The 25,226-nt window shown below is 37.4% G+C and overlaps 2 protein-coding genes across 2 annotated transcripts; one reads left to right on the forward strand and one right to left on the reverse strand.

Moving 5' to 3' along the window:
• The first annotated feature begins 2,479 nt into the window (after positions 1 to 2,479).
• rfc3 (replication factor C (activator 1) 3) lies at positions 2,480 to 7,901 on the forward strand. The gene is made up of 9 exons (XM_059351442.1): positions 2,480 to 2,654; positions 4,759 to 4,896; positions 5,723 to 5,790; positions 6,273 to 6,370; positions 6,450 to 6,631; positions 6,710 to 6,846; positions 6,954 to 7,052; positions 7,209 to 7,278; positions 7,355 to 7,901. Exons 1-9 carry the CDS (start codon positions 2,568 to 2,570, stop codon positions 7,544 to 7,546), a joined length of 1,071 nt encoding a protein of 356 aa, XP_059207425.1. The 5' UTR covers positions 2,480 to 2,567; the 3' UTR covers positions 7,547 to 7,901.
• A 101-nt stretch (positions 7,902 to 8,002) lies between these two features.
• kl (klotho) lies at positions 8,003 to 25,099 on the reverse strand. Its single transcript, XM_059351424.1, has 13 exons — positions 24,281 to 25,099; positions 22,055 to 22,485; positions 21,399 to 21,478; positions 21,138 to 21,300; positions 19,596 to 19,701; positions 17,813 to 17,962; positions 16,324 to 16,559; positions 15,340 to 15,535; positions 13,820 to 13,998; positions 12,716 to 12,823; positions 12,523 to 12,643; positions 11,258 to 11,384; positions 8,003 to 8,981 (listed from the first exon to the last, which is right to left on the reverse strand). The coding sequence occupies exons 1-13, from the start codon at positions 24,995 to 24,997 to the stop codon at positions 8,647 to 8,649; spliced, it is 2,949 nt and encodes a 982-aa protein (XP_059207407.1). The 5' UTR covers positions 24,998 to 25,099; the 3' UTR covers positions 8,003 to 8,646.
• Between the last annotated feature and the right edge of the window lie 127 nt (positions 25,100 to 25,226).

Here is a 25,226-nt window from a genome sequence, read left to right on the forward strand (position 1 = left end):
ATACCTGACTGGTATTACTACCACCAACTAATACTGGTCTTACTACCACCAACTAATACTGGTCTTACTACCACCAACTAATACTGGTCTTACTACCACCAACTAATACTGGTCTTACTACCACCAACTAATACTGGTCTTACTACCACCAACTAATACTGGTCTTACTACCACCAACTAATACTGGTCTTACTACCACCAACTAATACTGGTCTTACTACCACCAACTAATACTGGTATTACTACCACCAACTAATACTGGTCTTACTACCACCAACTAATACTGGTATTACTACCACCAACTAATACTGGTCTTACATGCAGCACACTGCCAGTCACACACAGTAGTCGTGTCCTCTAGAGACACTGATGAGCTTGATGTCATTCTGGTTTCCCATTTCCTGCACGTAGCATGTAAAAAACTCTGGCTGCTGTCTGTGCTTGTACCCATAAATGCTCCTCACTTCTGATAGAAGGCCTTTTTAAAAAAAATCTGTCTAGACTACATATGTCTGTGGTAGAGTTGGCGCCTACTCGGATGATAAACACTCATGAAATAGTCCAAAAAAGAGCCAAATCAGCTGGTTGAAAACAAATGAGTTGATTAGCAAGGTTGGTGATAAATACAAAACGTAAGAAGATTAAGTATTTATAAGACAAACATTGAGGAGCTGAATTTGATTATAGTTACAGTTTAAATTGTTGGTATTCTGAATACAGTTAATGCCTGTAAAAATAGATTACTTTGAGTTTATGTTTTTGTTTTGGGTTATAATTTGTTTGTTTGTTTGTCAGCATTATTACAGAAATACTGAAGCTCCAATGACATGAAGGTTGGTGGAAGGGTGCAGCGTTGGAAGAATCCATCACATTCTGGAGCAGATACACAGATTATTTTAAGGGGGGCTGTGTTCCCATGAACAGATATTAGATTAACAGTTCTGAAGTATTCCAAAAAAGTAATCAAAAGTATTTAGATTTGAATAATCTAATGAAATAAATTACAAATTAAATTAAGGACATTCAATAATCTGAAGTGCAATGTGTTTTAAAAGTAATAATAATAATAATAATATATATGTATATATATATATATATATATAACCCTCTGTTGATCAGACGGTGATCATTCAAAAGGTGATTTAGGGCTCAAACCGTCTCATTATGTCCCAGTGACACTGAGCTTTTGTTTTGGTTGAATCAGATTAAACATATCTCACATTCCTTGCAGCTGAACTGTCTTCACTGTAAACGCCTGCAAGTCTGCTGCAACAAAGATAAGATGCTATGCTTCCAGTTCCATATGGGATAAAACCAGTTTAATCTATCCTAAAGAGGAAATGTACTGCTGCTAGGTCTCTTAAAGTCCTGATCCTCCCCATGGTTTCTATTTATATACAGTCTATGGTTTCTCCCAGAGAGACTCGTCTGGTCCTGTGTTGGACACACACAAATCTCTAAACCTGGACGTGACATCACAAGTCATGGAAGAGTGACATCAGTGGAGGTCATCGCTTGAGTTCTGCTGGAGATATCATCAAAAATAACAGAGGTGGAGGTGCAGTTCTCACGGATTTGTGACCTTAATGGTACAGTTATAATTACTGGTTACTTTTTTATTTTTTATTTTTAACAAAAAACATGAAATTCTCATACGATATGATGCAGAACTATACAACTTATCAACCCAGTAATACATAAAATATCTAACATTGGCAAACCACAACATTAAAACATAATAAAACACATGTATTTAATTATGATAAAAACAGAATAATGTAAAGTAAAAGTCCACAATCAAATGTTTACTTAAGTAAATGTACGAGTAAAGTTAAAGTTATCATTAAGCATAATTTCTCATTTCAGAATAATGTATATTACATTATATCATTTAGTGATAGAGGCATTAACATGTACACTACTTAAATGTTGAAGCTGGGAAAGGTGGGAAAGTCTTAATTTATAACACATAATGATTTTGTTAAATACTGCGTTTATAATCTGCTTATAATTTATATATTTTTAGACATATCAAATAAAGGTGGTGGAGTATATTTGCTTCTTAATTGTAATGAAGTAGAAATATAAAACTGCAGATAGTGTAAATACTCAAATTACTCAAGTAATTTTACTTAAGTGATATTTATCATTTAGGACGTTGACTTGTAATGGAGCATGTTGAGAGCATGGTGTTTCTACTTTAACTTGAGTAAACATCACAGCAAAATATCATCACCAATGACTGCAGAAAAAACATCTTGTTTTCCTTGAAATGACATTAAAAGTCAACTAGTTCAACTAGTACAGTTAATTATAGCATAAAGTTATCAAATAAAGGACTTCTATGAGTGTTTTCTAGTAGAATACTTACTTACTTGTGAGGTTTTCACGATGAGAAGGATTTACCAATCGCCTTTGAAAGTTTTGCCTCCTTTGAGTCTCCGTAGCACAACGTGACGTCACAGCGCGGGTTACGTAGTTGCGTATGAAGATATTTCGCGGGAGCTAAAGCTAGCTAGCGCCAGACTGTCAACACGGGCAACAACAGCTGCTGAATTCAAGACAAAATGAGTTTATGGTTGGATAAATATCGGCCGACTGCTCTCGGGAAGCTCGACTTCCATAAAGAACAAGCTACGCAGCTGAAGAACCTGGTGAGAGAAACAACCTGGTGATAGTTCACTGTGTTCAGGCTTCGTTAGCATTAGCATTAGCGTTAGCATTAGCATTATAGTCCAAAGCTGCATTACAGCCTGGTGATAGTTCACTGTGTTCAGGCTTCGTTAGCATTAGCATTAGCATTAGCATTAGCATTATAGTCCAAAGCTGCATTACAGCCTGATGATAGCCTCAAGTTTAATAAACGTTTGTTTACCAGATAAATAATGCAATGTGAACAACTTAAACATGGTTAATTAAGTGTTAATATAATTTGGTCGGTAATGTCAGACTTGTTTACACCAACATAACCTGAAAAATGCAACATTTAGAGTGATGATAGTCCTGTAATTGTTGGTTTCTCTCGTAATTCCCTTCTATTTTTGAAAAGATTATATTAACCCTATAAAGCCTGAACCGTGAAATAACTGCCAGAAAATTAAATTAAATCAATATCAATTTTCATATATGAATTTAATGTGGATCATATTTGATATATCAGGTCTTTTTGTGCAATTCGTTGCTCACAATTAGCTTTTCTTGAACTCACATAATCACATAAAACCTAATATTTTCAACCAAATAAAACTTTGACTTTCTTTTTAACATTTTCCTCAAACATACAAAATATTTTTTTCCATATAAAACAACATCATACATCTGCTGATATGACGTTTTCACACAGCAATGACAGATTTTTTTTCAGCAAATCATTTTTGTTACATCTGGTATTTTTGTGAAATTTGTTGCTCTGAGGAAATTCTAAATTAAAAATACAGTTTTGCAGAATCAAACCACCAAATTATAGCCATTTGGATTAAATGTTTAGGAATAAGTGGTCAACACTGAGCAGTTTTTGCTCTCTCTATACAAAGTGGGGATTTTAGATCATTTATTTATATCATCAGGTTTTTCAGGGAAAAAAATATCACACTGATGATTTAGAGGTCTCAAAAAATTATGTATCAAATATGATACACTTGGCTTTATAGGGTTAATGTGATGTTTCTTATCGGCAGTGGTGGACAGTTAATTTAGTACAAACTTGTAATAATTGCTTCTACTCCACTAAGTTACGTTAGAAGCAAATATTTAACTCTAACTTCACTACATTAATCTGACAGCTGGAGTTACTCTGTAGACACACATCAAATATAATAAGTAAATCATTATTAATTAACTATATTGGTCCCCAGGGGTACATTTACAAACCACCAAGCAGTATCTATAAATGATATGCATTTGTTCCTGCTACATAAGAAAAAATAAAAATATGAAAGCATCAATAATTATAATCTGATGTTATTTATAAATGGACTGTCTGCATAATGAGGAACTTAAAGAATATGTATGAATAATATTTGATGCTAATACTTTTATATTGAAGTAAATATTTGAACACATGACATTTAGTAAATGTAGTGCAGTGTACTGCAGTAAACTCGTCACCAGTGGAAATGAAGACAAGGAATTACACAGTCCAGTTAAATCTAAGCTGAAATGTTGATATGAAGCAACTAGGGGTGTGCCATATCGTATCGTTCACGATAATATCGGTATATTTTTTTTATGGTTAAAAAAAATGCATATCATGATATTGGCAACATTCCTACTTCTTGACGTCGTGGTTAAAGTTGTTTTATTCACAAAAAGCTACTTACTCCCTGTCTCTAAACACATGCAGCTTTCAAAATAAGAGCACAGTGTGTTAAGAGAATCCACCACAGAACTTACAAGAAGACTGTCAAAATAAGATGCCTTAAATAAAACATACAAGAACCTTTATTCTCCTTTACAAAATGTCATTAAAATATGCCCCCGGAACCCCTAAATGGTTATTTTTATTATTTGCTCATACTCAAGAGTCAAGAGTAAATTTTTTTGTATTTGGCAACTGTTGAGATTTGTACTTCACACTACATTTTAGATTTTTATTTATTTATACAGACTAAAAAAATCATATTTTCTATTCTTTTAAAGTATTTGGTAATATCGTCAAGAATATCGTTATCGCAAAAATAGCCTGAAATATCGTGATATTCTTTTAGGGCCATATTGCCCAGCCCTAGAAGCAACACCTCTTTCTTTGAAATGTTTCAGGTTCAATGTGGCGACTTCCCTCACCTGTTGGTGTACGGACCGTCAGGCGCCGGGAAGAAGACCCGCATCATGTGTCTGCTGAGGGAGCTGTATGGACCTGGAGTGGAGAAGCTGCGGATAGAGCACCAGACTGTTGTGGTGAGACGGGATAGATAGTATACAATACAATACAAATGCTGCCTTCAAGTACACGCTAACACAGCGCTTCCCAAATGTTTTTAGCCGTGCTCCCCTTCTATGTCCCCCCCAATCCCCCACACCTTCAAAAAAAACAAAATGCAATAAGCTTTTTTTATAGCCATATTAAAGACGGCATGTTTAATCATGCTCAAATGAGAACACACATATAATTAAATAATCACCATCACAACAATGCGGTCTCACATTTGAATTAACCTGAAACACAGTTTCAATATAATGCAACAAAGTTATGAACAAGCTTCCACTTTTAAGAGCAAAGAGGATGATGACAGATGATCAGAGGCAGAAAGCACATAAGTTGGAAAATGTTATAATATTTTAAGCCGCGTTGAACAAAAATTGCAGCAAGTTTAAATGAGCGTGGAGCTAAACAACCCGTCATCATAACAGGCTGGAAACATGGAAGAAGATAACTTCTTCTTATTATTATTATTATTATTCTACGCATCATTTTAAGATGAAGTGCATTTTGAATATCCTGCATTTATTTATTAATTAATATTAGTTTTTGATTTTACATTTTACAAAGGAAATGTTTATTTACATGTCTTTATTGTGTGGGGGAAAAAATGTAATTGTGTAATTATCAGACCGCCATTCCATTTTTCATCTCGTGCACCCCCAGGGGTCCACGCACCACACTTTGGGAACCCCTGCTTTAACATACAGTTTCTCCACATATCTCTGTTCAGTCTTGGTGAGATCAATAAAACTGTCTGGTAGAGGCTTACCTGCATACCTGTTGTATGTTTCTCATCTTCAGGCTCCCTCAAAGAAGAAAATTGAAATAAACACAATCGCCAGCAACTACCACTTGGAAGTCAACCCAAGGTAACTTCATGAAGAATGAGGAAGTAGTTTAATGCATTCACTCCAATATTGCGCTTCAATTGTTATATTTTTAAATACATCATTGTATTTATTCACAGCTGTAGTTGTTTGTTACTTTTCAGAAGATGTTTTATTATTATTGTTCTTTACATTTGAGTGATAAACCTGTTAGTTGTGCACTCTCCCCTCATGAATGTTTGTTTGAATGCTTGTTCAAGGAACTGAGGTGTAGCACAAGACGCTCATGTTCATGTTTTAAATTAGAAAATAACTTAAAGAACGAACACGGCAGATTTGATCGGCTGTATTTAAAATAAGTCTGTGGTACTCTGTTGACTTCCTGTAGAACTAGAGGGATCATGAAACCAGATAAACTAATGATCAAGAGAGTGGATATGTCAGTGATTCATTTTCTGCCAATAAATGTAATGTTGCAGCACTAGTTTCAGTTTGACTGAGTGTTTCTGTTGTGTTTTGTGCAGCGATGCTGGGAACCAGGACCGTGTGGTGATCCAGGAGCTGATTAAAACTGTTGCTCAGTCTCAGCAGATCCAGTCCAGCACCCAGAGAGACTTTAAAGGTAAGAAAACCACTTTGAGCTGTAAATGCTGCTCCATGTTTTAGTACGGTCGTCGTCATCGGGAGACTTTTGTCCTCAGTTGTGCTGCTGACGGAGGTGGACAGACTGACCAAGGACGCCCAGCATGCTTTGCGTCGTACGATGGAGAAGTACATGTCCACCTGCCGCCTCATCCTCTGCTCCACCTCCACCTCCAAGGTCATCGGGCCCATTCAGAGCCGCTGTCTGGCTATCAGAGTTCCTCTGCCCAGCACAGAAGAGGTGAGACCAGAGGATCTGGCTGTAGATCTGATCATTTAGCACATTAAATGCCTAATATCTGCCAACTTCCTGTGTCAGGTGTGCAGTGTTTTGACATCAATCTGTAAGAAGGAGGGTCTGCTCCTCCCACCAGAGCTCGCCAAGCAGATCAGTGACAAGTCGGGTAGAAACCTGCGTAAAGCCCTTCTGATGTGTGAGGCCTGCAGAGTGCAGCAGTAAGTTATCACAACATGTATTATAATCTTGCATCTGATCAATGCATTTATTCTAATATACAGATGAAGATAATCTCCTTATTTAGCCTGCGTTAATCTTTTACCAGGTATCCGTTCTCGGCCGACCAGGAGGTCCCAGAGACGGACTGGGAGGTCTACCTCAGAGAGACCGCTAACGCCATCGTCAGCCAGCAGAGTCCTCAGAGGTAGGAGAGGAGAGAGGAGGGAGAGAGAGGGAGGGAGGAGAGGAGAGAGAGGGAGGGAGGAGAGGAGAGAGAGGGAGGGAGGAGAGGAGAGAGGAGGGAGGAGAGGTGAATCAGATCTGTTGGATCATTTTAATGCTGACTCTGTGTGTGTGTCAGGTTGCTGGAGGTCCGGGCGAGGCTGTACGAGCTGCTGACTCACTGCATCCCTCCTGATGTCATCATGAAGGTACAGTTGATTCTCCACAGAATAATCACGGTTTGCAGTGACGTTTAAAGTCCTGAGTATGAATTTCCTCTGCCAGGGTCTGGTCCGAGAGCTGCTGAGTAACTGTGACGGCCAGCTGAAGACCGAGGTGGCCCACATGGCGGCTTTCTACGAACACAGACTGCAGCTGGGGAACAAAGCCATCTACCACCTGGAGGCCTTCGTCGCCAAGTTCATGGCCGTCTACAAGAAGTTCATGGAGGACGGTCTGGACGCCATGATGTTCTGATTCTGAACGGACTAAAGTACAGATTGAACAGCCATCGTTGACTTCCTCACATCTTTCCTATTCGTCCCTACGAGACTCTGAGTGGACTTGGATCAGATTTCCAGCCGTGTGATGAAGACGTGCTGGTGTTCAGCATCAACTCACCACGAAGTGAATCTTGATCGATTTTCAGTTTTCAGCCCAAAACTCACCACTGTACACAGTTTGTACACTTCAAACTTTTGCTGTCGTGGTTGAAATAATCCAACAGTAGCAGCAGAAAGTGGCAGGCAATGATCTGTTTTAAAGCTGCAAAAAAAATATGTTTTCCCCTTAAAATCAACCGGAAAATCACAATAAAGCGCTTTGTTCACATGCTAGAAATCTGGTGTATTAATATTACCAATATGTTTTTTTTTACTATGACCAGACAACACATGATCCCCAATTATATCATTAGATATTATACTGTACATTTTCTAATGTTTTTAAACTGGAAACATGAGAGCGATGAGTATTAATACAATGAAACTTCCCAAACGGAGTCTAATTAGAGTCATATTTAAAGTCTGATACAACAACCAATTTAGTTTTTAATTCACCTTTTAGCAGCTTTATTGTCTTTTCAGCACTAAAAACAAATACTCAGTCACAAAACTGCACACATGTGTGAATAACACATTATTAAACAACAACAAAAATTGTAAAATAGTTTTTTCCTTCCAACCCTAAAGGTCAGTAGAAACCTCTGAATTCAGCTAGAAAACGTTCTATTTAAAGGTTTCCTCCTGTTGATTACATGGGGAATGATCTCGTGGAGTGCAAGGCGTCTAAATACAGAAACCTCTAATGTGATCCTGGACTTTCTGAATGCATTAACTTAGAAAGAATCAGTTTTAAAAAGGCCACGCTATGATAAACACCATCTGGAACTGATAAATGAACACTAACTTTATACAAGAGTTTATCAGCTGGAATGTGAAGATGATTGGACCACTTCTGTTCCTCAGATTCATTTAATATCAGAGTTAGAGTCAGAACTATCACTGAATAATTAGCTTAATGTTTTCTCCTTATATACAAGGATATATATATATATATATATATATAAAGAACCCTTGTCAGTAGCACTCCTTGTGTCTCTTGGCTGTGTAGTAGATGATGAGTCCCAGCGTGATCAGGACCCCTGAACCCACCAGAGTCAGGAAGCCCACCACGGGCCTCCTGACCAGCACGCCACAGCCGGGGCATGGCGGCGGCGTGCTGGGGCAGTGCTGGGCGGCGGCGCCCTGGATGGGGAAGCCGTTGTGCTGGATGATGTTGCGGTAGTTGGACAGCGAGGCCTTGGTGATGACCTCATCGTGGACGTGGCCGTACAGACCGAAGCCCGGGTCCCGCTGGTCGCTCAGCGCGTACGCAAAGTACCCCTTCAGGTTCACGCCGTCCAGCGTGTACGCTGAGGACACACACAACATTTAATTTATCATCTATAGGCAGCATATAAACCCATGATGAATTACTAATAAACTCACTGAAGTACCAGTGTTTATAAATGTAACACTCTGATCTGCTCCTATGAAGACATTCTTTATGTCATTCATTCAATGTGAAGCTTCAAAATAAATGACTTGATAAGTAAATTAATATCTTAATAACTATTATATATAAATAATCCCATTATATGTTAAAATAATAATCTTAAAAATGAATGAAATTATTGATACAATGTAACATAAATTGATATTTCTATTTTAATTCTTGTTTATTTTTTAACGAGTTAATACATTTATTTTGTGTGTATGTATATATATGTATATATACATATATATGTGTATATATAAATACATATATACATATGCATATATATATACATTCAGTATATATATACACAGAATATATATATACATATATATATATATTTATAAATATAAAAATTCTAAAGTGCATAAATATATATACAAATACATTTTTTTTATTGATTAATTATTTAACAATAAATAAGTAGGGGAGCTAATAAAAAAGTAACTAAATAAGCAAATTAAAAACAAGTTTCACATTTTGTCAATCTATTAATACATATATATATATACATACATATATATACACATGTATATACATATACATACATATATATATACATATATATACACACACATATATACATATACATACATATATATATATACATACATATATACACATACACATGTATACACACATATATACATATATACATACATATATATATGTATATATACAGTACATACACATATATACACACACACATATATACACACACATATATATATACATACATATATGTATATATACAGTACATACATATATATACACACACACACATATATATATATACATATATATATATATATATATGCATAAACATAAAGCCTAAAGTAGTAACTGTTTGTGGCAAAAAAAATCCCTCAATCTCTTTTTTTAACAAAACTTTCATTAAAAAAAATTAATTAAACAAATAAATTCTTCATAGGTTATACGTGAGTGTTTAAATATCACTTCACAAATAAATAGAAACTGTGTTGTGCTTGTTTGCCCCCTAGTGGTGGCAGAGCTAACTGCACCACACCACAACACTGCATCACTCTGGAGCAGGACACTGCAAACGCTCCACTAGTTCACCCAATAAACTCTACAAGGACACGTCCCTGCAAGGACAGGTCCCTGCATGGCCAGAACCTTGACTCCACAATTCAAGTGCAGAGTGTGTATCTATGAGTGTGTGTGTGTGTGTGTGAGCCAGCTGAGGGGGTGAGTGACCTAAATACCTGTCTAATAATTAATCTCTCCTGAGGTCCAGTCAGGGGAAACTCACCTCTAAAGGATTGATCCACACAACACAAACACTGATAACAATATTCAGCTCAAGTCTGTCCTTTTTCTTTTTTTACATTTTAGTCAACTAAAATGTCTTATAGCTTACAGAAGTCTCCAGCCGGGCACCTTAACCTCTACGTTATCCAACTTTAACCTCCTGAGAACCTGCGTCCTCATCTGTGGACATTACATTTTAGGTTTTCTGGACCTTTATACTTCATTCTGCTGAACTATGACCTGTTGTCCTCAGCAGTACACACTCTAGAAAATACATCAAGGAGTGAAACAATCAGATGGCAGCATCTTGGTAAAGTCAATCAGCAGCTTATCCCCAGAAAAAAGTGGACCAGGTACAAAACCTGATCAGATTTTATGGCTAAAACTTGTTTATTTGTGCTTAATAATGTTTGTAGTTTGAGATTCTGTACAAATTTGACTATTTTTAGCAATAGCAACAAGCTACGACTCTGCTAATCAGGAAGTTCTCATTTGACAACGAATAGATTTTACTAATGTTCTTTCAAAGAGAGGCTGTAAATGTATGGAAATAAACAGATTTACACACGGGTGAATTAATTGTGTTCTACAGTAAAATAATGCTTAGTTTTTAATAATGCTTTGTTTTTAATAATACTTTGTTTTTAATAATGCTTAGTTTTTAATAATGCTTAGTTTTTAATAATGCTTAGTTTTTGTACTTATCATGTCCTACTAATGCTAAATATTTAGGAGAAACTAACAATAGTAAATAAACTAAAGCTTGGGTCTCAGGAGGTTTAGTCTAGTTTTGGTCCTTTGATGCATTCTTACAATATCATATTAATAACAGCAGCTCTTTCGTTACTAAAGGCTTTAACACCTTGTGTGTGTGTGTTTCACCTTTGAGGGCCTCGTTGATGTAGTTGTACAGGTAGTAGACTCTCAGGCTGTCCTTGAAGCGGGCCGGGTCTTCCTGGACCCCGTTAGCCATCACGTAGACCGGGACGTCACAGTAGTGCTCCCTCACCTGAACCAGAACCAGAACAAAGAGTTTATCATCAGGTTCATCACACTGAGACCATGAACCAGAGGAAACCTCACATTAGGAGAGATTCTACTGACATTTTAATATGCAAACTAAGCAATAACTAATGCTAACTTTTAGTGAATTAAGGACAAATCTACACACACAAATAGTCAAAGTGTAGCAAAAATAAAAACCTAAATATGTATTTCAGATGTTTTATATCCTCTCGTCTGAAAGAAAACATGTTATGGAAGCAAATTTAAAGAAAATTATATTTTTGCCTGTAGTCTCTCCTGTAGTGTTTTTACAGCATCTAGCTAAAGTATCAGAAAGAGCCAATCATGGCTATTTAAACATTTAAATTTACTTACATATTCCATAAAAAATACACTAAGATGCTTAGAAAATATTCAAGTTAAATCCCTCATTTCTATGACATTATTGTTCATTTAAAGAGTCAAACTGCTGAACACACCATGTCTCAATCATCATCACTGGCCAGTTTCAGCGTGCACCAAGAATTTGCACAATGAAATAAAGAATTAATAAGCTAAATGTTGTGGTGGACAGGGACTTAAAGTGTGTGTGATGATAGTAATGTTGTGGTTGCAGGGTTAATCTGGAACTGGCTTGTTGTGTCCCAAGAACAAGAACTCAGCAGGTGAGGCAGCTTTCAGTTATTCTGCTCCTCACCTGGAACAATCTACCTGTAGATGTGAGGTCAGCTCCTTTAAATCAGGACTAAAAACACTCTAGTTTACTGCAGCGTATCTTAACTTTAACACTTATCTGCTCTACTCTACTGCCCTTACTTTATAACTACACAATGTTTGACTTGTGCTTTTTATTATTTTATCTCTTTTTTTATCCTGCTGTATCTTATTTTATCCTATTTATATTTTTATTTCTATTTCCCTGTTTTAATTGACTGTTTTTACTGTTTTCAATTGTGTCTTGCTGTTTTTAATGTGTATGTAAAGCACTTTGAATCACCTTGTGTTGAATTGTGCTATACAAATAAACTTGCCTTAATCTGCCAAATTTGTCCTGGATGTTGACTTGCAAACAACTGTTTCTAATAGAGAAAACAGGATTCAATCAGCATCCGACTGTTTAACTCTTCATAAGAGCGTCTCACCCAGTTGAGGGCTTTCCTCAGGCCCCAGGGGACCACCGGCCGGGGGCCAACAGGCCTGGGGGGCATTATCCAGGTGGGGTCTATCATGTGCTGCACCTCCAGCATGGCGGTGTAGGTGTACCTGCAGACGGGGAGATGACTTCATACTCTTGTTTCCTGTTTGTGTATGAAGGTAATAACGGTTTGATCTTACGAGTCTTCCTTGGCGTGCGTCACCAGCTTGGTGCTGAAGTGACTGATGGCGAAGAAGTCGTACGTCCCTTTAACCAGCAGTCGGTCCTCCTCGTTGAACACTGGCAGGCTGCAAAACACACAGAAACATAGACACACAGAAGATCATTACAGCTGGATTCACATGTTGTCATTAATCATTTCCTGCTTCTGCACCATCTGCACAAGTCGATAATAAAACACAATCTTGATAGCATATTTTGGATCATAATCTGAATCTGTAAACTAATTAGTAGGTACTGAGCTTTAAAATGCATGAAGTACAGTAAAAAATATCTGTAACATATACAGTAGAATGAAATGGTTATACTTAACATCTTTACCACAGGACTGAAGTTAATTCACTTTTTTTCACATTCCAACACTTGAATTTTGTGTTGCATGTTATATTTTTTTTGTGTAAATATATCAGACTTTGAATGGCACCATTGTTACTAAAATTGTGTCCAAGTTATCTAAATGTTATTCCTTTGTTTAGCACATAGATTCTTCCTGCGACGGGCAGAAAGAGTTACTTTCTATCTCCCCATATGAAACCTGTGAATAATTCCTTAAATCCTATTAAAACCAGAAAGATTTCTGCATTGTGACTCTAAACCACGATGATTATTGGAAAAAGCGACTCTTTTGAAGTATGAAGTATCTCATAATAATATTAGAAAAAATTGAAACTTTCTCAAAATAATGTCTTACTTATTTTGAAATAATTTAGTATGTCAAAATAATAATAAATATAATAATAATGATAAAAATATATACTTAAAATATATACTTTTGCTAAATTACAAACTTAAAATATTGATTCAAAAGTATTATTTAGTACCTCAAAATAATTTAATATTTAAAGTGGTTATTTAGTATCTCAAAATAATTATTTAGCATCTCAAAATAATATTGGAAAAACTGAGAAACTTTCTCAAAAATAATTACTAATTTTTAAATGAATAAGTATGTCAAAATAATTAGGAACTTTCTCAAAAGTTAGTATCTTTAAAAAAAAGTGTAAGTATTGTGAGAATTATTGGAAAAGGCGACTCTTTTGAAGTGTGAATGAAATGATTTATACTCGAGTGAGTTGAGCTGCCGCAGCCAGCTCCTCATCCCCAGAGGATAGTCCCCGCTGCCGAAGATCGGCTCAGCGAACCAGCCCACCCGGAAGTCTAAGACCCTCTTGGCTGGTTCCACGTCCTCACGGCTGAAGGAGAACGCCGGTTCCACCCAGTCCATGTGCAGCGCCAGAGACACCTGAACACAACACGACACGTTAGAAGACGTGGAACAGCCGAGCTCTCCAGCTCAGAGCTGCTCCGTCTGCTGAGACTTTAAAACATTATTAAAAACATATTTTTTTTGTTTTGTGTCATTAGTTTGTTGTTTATTTCTTTTCTTAGAGATCCTCATTTGGGGAATACCAGTTTGTCTTGTATATATGTTTGTCTGTTTACCCTATGTTTTTGTTATTTACTTTGTGAATATATACCTTGCAAAAAGGGGGGAAAAAAATGCAAGGTAAAATATTGTAAAGAAAACGAAATGACTCATTATGTTGGTGAAAGTAAGAAGCCTTGCAATAAAGTAATAAAAAAAAAAAAACATTATTAAAAACCTATTTATTCTCCTTGGCTTTCAGTCCCAGCGAGGCAAGAATCCTTGGCTTTCTTTTTTACCCTTTTATTTGTCTTTTTTTTTTATCTCTAACTCTGTTTTGGATTGAGTTTTTATTACTATTTTATTTTATTGTTTTACTGTTTTTAGTATTTTATTGTTTTCATTGTTTTTATTTATACTTACACTACTGGTCAAAAGTTTTAGAACACACCAACTTTTCCAGAATTTAATTGAAAATGATGCAGTTTAATGTCTCAGTGTACTCTGAAATTAATGCACATTTGCAACATTTAAAATTCTTTATTGAGCATGATAGTGTTTTGAAAGTAAAACAAAGATTCAAAATCACATTTTATGTTGGACTAAAGGACTAAAAAAAGACACAAAATGACCAAAAAAGACACAAAATGACAAAAAAAGACACAAAATGACAAAAAAGACACCAAAAGACACAAAATGACAAAAAAAAAGACACAAAATGACTTACAAAGACATGAAGATAATTAAAAAATGGACAAAATAGCCCAAGACTCCATAGAGTTAAGTTGTTAACCCATTTCTTGTTCCCTGAAAAAGGCCTACTTGTATAATTCTGAAATGTACATTATTTTTCAGTTTTGGTTAAGCTTACCTTTTTTTATTTACCTCTGGCAGTTCACCACTTACCTTTGGACCCTTTCAAGCTGTTCATTTGACTTGAACTGCTTGAATTTCAATAAAAAACTGGAAAAATTGGGGTGTTCTAAAACTTTTGACCGGTAGTGTATTTGTGTATGATTTATTCTATTTTAATAACTCTACAGCACTTTGGTCAACTGAGGTTGTTTTTAAATGTCTATAAATAAACTTTGACTTGACAAAAAAAACAGGAAAAAATAAATAAAAAGAATGGACTTTACTGGAAAAAAGACAGCTGTTTGAATGGCTTAAAGAAAGAAAAACCAAACAGGATGATGATAACTAAATGATGTAACTAACCTTTCCTCTCTGTGCGCGCCTGAACTCGTGGTGGTATGCGCGCCAGGCGAGGGCGTGCGCCCGCAGCATCTGGTGGCCCTCCTGGTAGCTCACCGTCTCATCGTTGGGCTCGTTCAGCGTGATCCACATCTTCACATGAGCTCCAAGCTCTCTGTAGCACAGTCTGGCGTAGTCTGCAAAGGCCTCGGGAGTCTCCCTGGGGAGATAATACATGCATGAAGGTTTATGGAAGATAATTCCTGCCAAGTGATGAAAAAAGGTCAACTTTCTCAAAATAATGATTTAATATCTCACAATACTTTTACAATACACTTATACACACAATACACTTTTTTTTAAAGATACTAACTTTTGAGAAAGTTCCTAATTATTTTTGACATACTTAATAATTTAAAAATGAGTAAGTAATTATTTTTGAGAAAGTTTCTCAGTTTTTCCAATATAGTATATATTATTTTTTAAGTTTATCATTATATTTATATTACAATTATATTTTGACATACTAAATTATTTCAAAATAAGTAAGACATTATTTTGAGAAAGTTTCAATTTTTTCTAATATTATTATGAGATACTAAAAAATACCTTTGAAATAGTAAATAAATAATTATTTTAAATATTAAATTATTTTGAGGTACTAAATAATACTTTTGAATCAATATTTTAAGTTTGTAATTTAGCAAATATTATTATTATTATTATTATTGTATTTATTATTATTTTGGACATACTAAATTATTACAAAATAAGTAAGACATTATTTTGAGAAAGTTTCAATTTTTTCTAATATTATTATGATATACTAAAAAATACCTTTGAAATAGTAAATTATTATTTTCAGACACTAAATAATTATTTTTGAGACAGTTTCTCATTTTAATTCTCTATTTTTTTCTAATTATTATTATTATAACGTACAGGATCTTTGTTTCCATCAGCAGGTTGAATGCTAACGGCTAACGGCTAACGGCGGCTGCAGCTCACCTGTTGAGCCACCTGTTGGCGCTGTCCAGCGGGGCGGGAAGGCTGCCGCGCTGCCTCGTGTGGTGCCACAGCGTCACCACGGGCGTCACGTTGGCCAGCAGCAGCTGGCGGGTGAAGCAGCGGTAGTAACCCAGCAGGGTGGTGTTGGGATGTCCCACGTCACCTGAAGGCACCACGGCCGACCAGTTCAGGGAGAAGTGGAAGTGGTTCACCCCCACCTGGCGGATCTCATCCACCTGGAGATGGACAGGAGGAATATGGAATATATCCTTAAATCAATAAAAAGGGCAATAAATACATAAATAAGTATGGCAATGAAATAAATCCTTAAATAAATAAAAAGGGCAATAAACACATAAATAAATATACATATACACTGTAAAAAAAAGATAAACAATAGCTACTCAATAAAATTGAGGCAACAGATTGCACGCAATATTATTAATTAAATCTAACTATGTTACAATTTGAGTTAATAACTTAACAGAAGTGCCTGTCAATTAAAAACTCACTAATTTTATTGTGTTGATTCATTCAAAATTCTCTTGATTTAGAATTACAGACACATAAAGATTATATTTAATGTAATCAAAATAAGTAGATTCTATGTCAAATATTTTTATATTAAAGTTACTTAAAGAACTGCCTCAAATTCAAGGACGCATTTATATTTAATACATTTTATCAAATATATTAAGTAAAATGAAATGACTGCAGAATAATTTATTACAGTGTATGAATTAGTCAATATAGTTTATTTTATTTCGATATTTGTATTTATATTATAGTTATACTTAAGTATGAATATATAAATGAGTAAACTATAGTTTCTTTTACTTTTTTATTCAATGTATATTATTTTTATACCTAAATATAAATCTATAAATGAGTCAATATAGTTCCTTTTACTTTTACATTCAATTTAAAGGATTTTAATGCTTAAACTTATAAATGTGTCTATATGGTTTCTTTCACTTTCAAATTTATACTTGAAGCTTGAAATATAACTTAAGTTATTCTTTTTAATTTTATATTCAATTTATGTTATATTTATACTTCGATGTAAATATATACATGAGTCAATATGGTTCATCTTACTTTTTGTACTCACATTTAATAATATATTTAAATAATTATCTCCTAATTATTCCTAGTTTTTTTTTATATTAAATTGAATGGCCTTCTATTGATAAATATATCATAAACTTTTACACAACCTGGAGCAACAGCAACCATATAACCCAATGAAAATTGTTCCTTTTAATACAAAATTAAAATGCAATGCATAATTGCAATAAAATGCAATTAAAATAAAAATGCAATGATTTATTTTGCATTTTGTCGTTACTTTGGAGATGCAAAACACACATGATCCCTCACTGACTTCCCACAAATGAACAAATATGTCAGTATTGTGCCTGTTATGTTATCTCTATTAATGTATCTCTAGCAGTAGTTAGATGAATGTGTGGGTGGTGGGCGGAGCCACCTGCTGTCTGATGGAGGCGTAGTCGGCGCAGTGCGTGGCGCGGCGAGCAGGCGGAGCGCTGAGGCCCGTCAGCCGCATCAGCTCGCCGTTGTTGGAGATGTTCCACAGGTAAACACTGGGGTCGGCAAACTGGCTGGGCGTGGTCTCCACCTGTCACACACACACACACACACACACACACACACACACACACACACACACACACACACACACACACACACACACACACACACACACACACACACACACACACACACACACACACACACACACACACACACACACACACACACACACACACACACACACACACACACACACACACACACACACACACACACACACACACACACACACACCATGTAAACATGCCCCTTCACCGTGTTTACATGACACACATGATGCAGATAAAAGCCAAAATGGGACAAATCGATGCTAATGGTGGCGTGGCTACGTGCTGTTAGCTCAGCTGACAGATGCTGTGAAGTCATAGAGTTTATGATTAACCCATTGAAGCCTGGAAAGCGGATATGTCGTTTTGTAGTATTCTTATAAGCTCTCAAATACTTTTTGAATTTCATTTCTATCTGCTACAGAGGCTGAAAAATCTATTATTTAGTAGAAGAGTTGACACTTCTGTTGGATTTACAGAAAAACTTTTATTACATTACATTACATGTCATTTAGCAGACGCTTTGGTCCAAAGCGACTTACAATAAGTGCATTCAACCTGATGGTACTAGACATAGACCACAGGAATCAAGTAAGTTCAGGTTTTAGGGGCTGATTTTAAAATCGCCCAGAGGTTTTACAGGCGTTTTAGGCCTCAGTGGGTTAAGGTTTCATCGTTTCTGAGCTGGACTTTCAACGCCAAAACTGCAAGTTCAAAATAACACAATGGACATGATGCAATCTAGACACAAAGGAGAGGAACTGCTGCAGCTACTGACTTCCTTTCTCCTTTCTATAAATCACAGAAAATCATATTAAAAGGACTTTATAATGGGTGTTTTTCTTTTCGCTGAGTCAACAAAACTTCACTTAATATTAGCAGGTTAATACTGAGTCTCTCTAGTAAACTGTTAATGATTCCTGAAGTTCCTCTGTGTCTCAGGAAGTATTCTGTCCTGTTTCATGTTGTTGTTAAGACCTCTGCCCCACACACACACACACACACACACACACACACACACACACACATTCTTGTACTTCTATCTTTGTGAGGACCCTCATTGGAACAGTGAGTTCCCTTGCAAGGTTATAATAGTTTTGGATTTTTCATTAGTTTTAGTTTTAATTTCGTTGTGTGTGAATTTTTGTTTTCAAATTCAGTTAGTTTTAATGAGTTTTTAGAGTGAGTTTTCTAGTTTCAGTTTAGTATTTATTTTTTTAAATGCTTAGTTTTAGTTTAGTTGTTATTAGTTGTAGTTTTTTGTAATGGGGTATTTGTTGGGTGGGAGATTAAAAGAGATCACAGTAAATTTTGCCTTTATTTCATTTTCCTTATCCCCATCTTCATTCTGTATGAAAAAGTTGACAAAGACGAAAACGAAAGACATTTTCACTATAATTTTAGTTAGTTTGTAACCACATGATACAGTTTCAGTTAATTATTATCATTTTTTGTAACCTTTACCCTAAAACAAAGTCTTAAATCTAAAAAAAAAAAAAAGCCTTTAGAGAAGTGAGGACTGAAAAAACGTGTTCTGGTCCTCACTATGTAGGAAGTACAAGAACACACACACACACACACACACACACACACACACACACACACACCTACCTGTATGGAGTTGGCAGAAACCCCCCAGGCGAAGTCACACGGGAAGATTCCTTGTGCTGGTCTGTTCTCTGGCAGTTCTGGGAACCCGTTCCTCTGGATGACGTTTCTTTAAGAATAATGAATATAATAATCAATAATCACTTCAGGAGAACATCAGTTGACCTCTGAAGTCTGAAGATATCTTAATGAGAATGGGTTCTATGGTCTCCAACAGGTCTTCTCTTCAGAAACATCACCACTTTAGGCAGTTTGAGGCAAAAAAAACATGCAGTTTTTTCTCAAATGTGTTGTTTTCTCCTCTTGTATGTGAATATTTGTGCTTCCTGTTGGTGAGACGCATTAATCTGGTCTGACTGGAAGCTGAGACTCTTGTGGATTCAATGAGTCCAGTTTTCTTCATGTGATGATGTTAGTCAGTGAAACCTGATCTCAGAGTATAAAATGAGCTGCTGAGGAGAATCACAGCCTCATGGATCTTTATAACCATTATTTATAGCCATTCAATGCTGAATTTAATCACAGAAATCTACAAAAAGTCAAAAGTTTTAGAAATCAAATGACAGCATGGATTGTTTCATTGTGTTCCTCGAGGTCTTGGTATCTTAATGTCAACTTTTGGAGAGATTTTTTATCAGTTCTCAAGCAAAGGAAATGGTCAAATTTAGCACCAAAGCTAGTGGAACCTGCAACAACTTAGCATGGAAATGGATTTCATATCCTCATATCATAATGTTCTAAACCCTGATACACTTCAATCTGTTTTAATCAATTTAAGACTAGAACACATTCAGCTGCATCTCAAATTAATCTCCAGGTTCCAGCTTTCAGATGATTGAACCACTTCTATCTGCTGCTGACCTGCTATCTCCCCCTGAATATCCCTGTCGCCCCCCTTCAAATATAGAAAGATTTGTAACGTTATCGGACAAAACCAACACATACAGTACAGGCCAAAAGTTTGGACACACCTTCTCATTCAATGCGTTTCCTTTATTTTCATGACTATTTACATTGTAGATTCATCAAAACTATGAATGAACACATGTGGAATTATGTACTGAACAAAAAAGTGTGAAATAACTGAAAACATGTCTTGTATTTTAGATTCCTCAAAGTAACCACCCTTTGTTTAACCCATTGAGGCCTGAAAAATCGCTGGGCGATTTTAAAATAAGCCTCTAATTTTCTGGAAATTCTGGAAAATTCTGGGAAAAAAAGTGTCAACTCTTCTACTAAATAATAGATTTTTCAGCCTCTGTAGCAGATAGAAATGAAATTCAAAAAGGTATTTGAGAGCTTATACAAATACTACAAAACGACGTATCCGCTTTTCGGGCTTCAATGGGTTAATAGATTATAAGACATGTTTTCAGTTATTTCACACTTTTTTGTTAAGTACATAATTCCACATGTGTTCATTAATAGTTTTGATGAATCTACAATGTAAATAGTCATGAAAATAAAGGAAACGCATTGAATGAGAAGGTGTGTCCAAACTTTTGGCCTGTACTGTATGTTGACTGGTCCCATGATGAGGCGTACCTGTAGAAGGTGGCGGAGGTCTTTGGCTCCCTCTTCATGTCCGGAGTGTTGAAGTCCACATAGTAGAGTCCTCTCCGGATGCCGTACTCCCGGTGCCACTCGAAGCCGTCCATCAGGGACCAGGCGGTGTAGCCCACCACGTTCACGCCGTCCAGGACGATCGCTGGACGGAGACAGACAGACGGAGGGACGAACACATTCAAGTCACAGTTGTTGGATGTTTTCGTGTTGTTTCAGGGACGATGAAGTGTTGTTACTCACATTTGAGGGCCTCAGCGATGAACCTCTTCAGGTAGTACATGTGTTTAGGGTCTTCTGTCTTGGTGTTGCCCAGGACGTACCTGTGAGGAGAAACAGTGAAAACTAATGTTTAAAACCAACCTGGTCTCACAGAAATCCGTGGAATAGCCACGGATTTCGCTTAACTCAAAATCCGTGGAATAGCCACGGAATCACTCAAATTTCCGTGAAACTGACACGGATTTGGCTACAATGCAAGTTAATGACAGTCATATCCCGTGGCTATTCCATGGATATTTGTTCCTATTGGTTTGTTCCAAGTCACGTGACTTTCAAGGTCCCGGCGGTCAGAACAAAAAACATGGCGGACAGTTCTCTCATTTTTAGTGAAAAAATCAATATTTTGACTTAGTTTCTGCATAAAAATGGATTTTGATCACATTTCTAGCGAGAAATATATGTTTTATTTTCTAAATATTCACTCAGTGAATGTACATAATCACTTTGTATGTTGGAATAGCCACGGGATATGACTGGCATTAACTTGCATTGTAGCCAAATCCGTGTCAGTTTCACGGAAATTTGAGTGATTCCGTGGCTATTCCACGGATTCCTGTGAGACCATGTTGTTTAAAACACAGCAAACAGAAGACCGGTCCCCCCAGCGTCCCACCCACCAGCCGCTCTGCACCACGAAGATGGGCGGCCTGTCGTACTCGGCGCTGACCCAGTACAGCAGCATCCTGAGGTCCAGGTCCTCCTGCTGGCCGAACTTCAGGCTGTCGTTGATGAGCTGGAAGCTGAGCGCCGCTCCGTGAGACAGGGCGAAGAAGTCTGCCGTCCCCCTGACCTGCTCCCTCTCCTCGGGGCTGAAGGAGGGCAGCCGCGAGCCCAGCCGCGCCTTCATGCAGGGCGGGTAGTCTCCGTCGGTGAAGAGGGGCCGGGCGAACCAGCCCAACACGTGGTCCAGGGAGCACTGGCAGGCCCGCAGGCTCTCCAGACGGGTCCGGCTGGGCTTGATCCAGTGAGACGCCAGCGCCATGGACAGCTGGCCCTGCTGCCGGGGCCGGTAGAGTCGGTCGTAGAGGTGCCACGCCGCCGCATGAGCCTGCAGGAGGAACACACACAAGAGACATGATGGAGGAGAGGATGGAGGAGATGGAGAGGAGGAGAGGATGGAGGAGAAACAGACACAAGAGACATGATGGAGGAGAGGATGGAGGAGATGGAGAGGAGGAGAGGATGGAGGAGAAACAGACACAAGAGACATGATGGAGGAGATGATGGAGGAGATGATGGAGGAGGTGGAGAGGAGGAGAGGATGGAGGAGGTGGAGAGGAGGAGAGGATGGAGGAGGTGGAGAGGAGGAGAGGATGGAGCATTTAGAATGATGATGGAGCATACACAGCAAAATCTGTAGTGTTGTTTTTTCAGTGTTAATAATTTTGAGTTGGTGGTTTTGGAGTTCTATTAACACTCATAGTGATCAAAAAGCTTCTGCCAGCGTTGTTACATGTTAACACCTGAGTTAGATTCACTTCAGTTGGAGTTGATTTTCGGATTTTGTGACTTGTATGTTCGGCTAAAGACAGAATGCACTTTGAATGTATCATAAAACAAAACAATGAATGTTAATTATCACATTAGTGAAAGGAAATAACATGATTTTAGGGTTAAAAATACACTTTAATGTGTCAAAGTAACACAATGTATGTTAAAAACTCACACTCAAAGTGAAAAGGAAAAACACAATTTGGAGTAAAAAGTGCTCTTATGTGGTGTCATAAAACAAAACCAGGTGTCAAATATTTAACACTATTAAAGAGTTAAAATATTAACACTTTTCACAGTGTAATTTTAACTCAGAATCTGTGAGAACTATATAAACTCAGAAAAAGTGTTAAATTTAACACTGTGAGTTGAATTAACACTCCTGATTTTGCTGTGTGTGTGTACATACAGGTGTGTATGTGGGGGAGGGAGGGAGGGTTTTGTCATTTTTATTGTCTGTTTTTCTTCTTATTTTTTGTAAAGCACTTTGTGTTGCATTTATATGTATGAAAAGCGCTATATAAATAAAGTTTGATTTGATTTGATAAGTGTAGTCAATAAGTATATTTGTACTTTACTACAGTATTTCCATTTTAGTTGTTTTTTTAAAAAAATCATACAATTCAAAGAATTATTGTACTGTTTACTTGATAACTAAAGTTACTAGATACTCATTTATCCAAAACATATAATCATCTTACAAATGTATGATTTTAGATTAAACAATTAAAATATTTACTTAAGTATTCCACCTGCTCAAACTCTAATGATACAATATAGTTAATAATATAGGTTTGCACCTTAATCCTTAATGGATCAGTCATAATTAATACATTTACATTTAGTCATTTAGCAGAAGCTGAGTGAAGCAGGAAAGGGAAACAATCAAGGAGAGAGCGGTGAGTGCAGCAGTATGTGTTTATATATATAATATTATAATATATATATGTGTGTAAAGTTTCTTTAAGGAGCATATTGTGGTGTGGTGCTATAGAAGGAGCTGTATCAACTGTTGCTACGGTCTCTTAAAACACAATATAGAAGCCTAATGATGAAAAAAAATCACATCACAAATTGTTTTTTCTTCTCGTCTGAATCTGAAATATGGAAAGATTTAATAACATTTGTTTAATCTGCACATTAACTCAAGTTATGTTTATGCATAAACAAACACAACTTAATAAAACTGAACATATTAATAGAAAACAAAAAGCAAAAGTGAATAAGGGGAATTTAACACATGTTAACAGTTACAACATCACACTCTTATATTAGATATATATATATATAATCTTATATTGGGGGGTTATGGTTTATTTATAGACCTGTCCAACCTCACAGCAGACTCTCACCTTCAGCAGATTGTGTCCGACCCGGAACGGAAGATCCGGGTCGTTCTTGATCCCGGGAGCGACCACCCCGGTGCCGTACCCGTGGCGCGCCACCACAAACGGGTTATCGATGGTGATCCAGTACTTGACGTCATCCCCGAAAGTCTGGAAGCAGAAATCTGCGTAATCCCTGAAGATCCCCACCAGGTCCGGGTTGCTCCAGCCGCCCAGGCTCTGCTGCAGCAGGGCGGGCAGGTCCCAGTGGTACAGCGTCACCACGGGCTGCACGCGGATCTCCTTCAGCCTCTTGATCAGGTTCCGGTAGTAGTTGGTGCCGATCTCGTTGTGGCTCCCGCGGGTCCCGTTGGGGAAGATCCTGGACCAGGACAGGGAGAACCTGTAGTGGCTGACCCCGAGCTGCCTGATGGCCCGGATGTCTGCGTGGATGTTGTGGTAGCTGTCGCTGCCCACGTCCCCCGTGGCCATCCGGTTCCCCCCGCGCGTAAAAGTGTCCCAGATGGAGAGGCCCTTGCCGTCCTTCTCGAACGCGCCCTCCACCTGGTAGGCTGCGGTGCCCACGGCCCACACGAAGTCCTGGGGGAAGGTGTCGTAGAGGAACGCCTTGTCCCCCGGGTAGGGCAGCTTACTGAACCGGCCCCACGTCTTTAAACCTGCGTTGGGCTTCGCGCACGCAGAGCTGAAGGCCAGAAAGGTGAACAGGGCGCGCAGAGCCCTCATGGTGCTGTCAACACTCTGATCTGAAGGTTTTAACTGTTTTTGAGCATGCTGGAGGCTTCAGAGGGCTCTCTGAGGGTTAGAGGAGAGCTGCAGCCAGCTGTGGAGCCTCACGTCTATCAATCATTAGCCAGAGCACCTGACGCTCCAAGGTCTCCAGGCTCCATGATGGCAGGAACACGAGCAGGGACACTTCAGCTTGGAATGAACCATGCCTGAACCATGAAATAAT

This window comes from Centropristis striata, chromosome 15, assembly GCF_030273125.1.
Source record: "Centropristis striata isolate RG_2023a ecotype Rhode Island chromosome 15, C.striata_1.0, whole genome shotgun sequence".
NCBI classification, from domain to species: Eukaryota; Metazoa; Chordata; class Actinopteri; order Perciformes; family Serranidae; genus Centropristis; species Centropristis striata.

Coding starts and splice junctions, on each gene's coding strand:
- rfc3 (XM_059351442.1), top strand. CDS start 2,568: ATGAGTTTATGGTTGGATAAATATCGGCCGACTGCTCTCGGGAAGCTC. Junction 4,897..5,722: donor TAGAGCACCAGACTGTTGTG/GTGAGACGGGAT, acceptor TCTCATCTTCAG/GCTCCCTCAAAGAAGAAAAT. Junction 7,053..7,208: donor AGCCAGCAGAGTCCTCAGAG/GTAGGAGAGGAG, acceptor TGTGTGTGTCAG/GTTGCTGGAGGTCCGGGCGA.
- kl (XM_059351424.1), bottom strand. CDS start 24,997: ATGAGGGCTCTGCGCGCCCTGTTCACCTTTCTGGCCTTCAGCTCTGCG. Junction 17,963..19,595: donor TTTCTGCCAACTCCATACAG/GTAGGTGTGTGT, acceptor TGTGTGTGACAG/GTGGAGACCACGCCCAGCCA. Junction 12,824..13,819: donor CGGCAGCTCAACTCACTCGA/GTATAAATCATT, acceptor TGTGTTTTGCAG/CCTGCCAGTGTTCAACGAGG.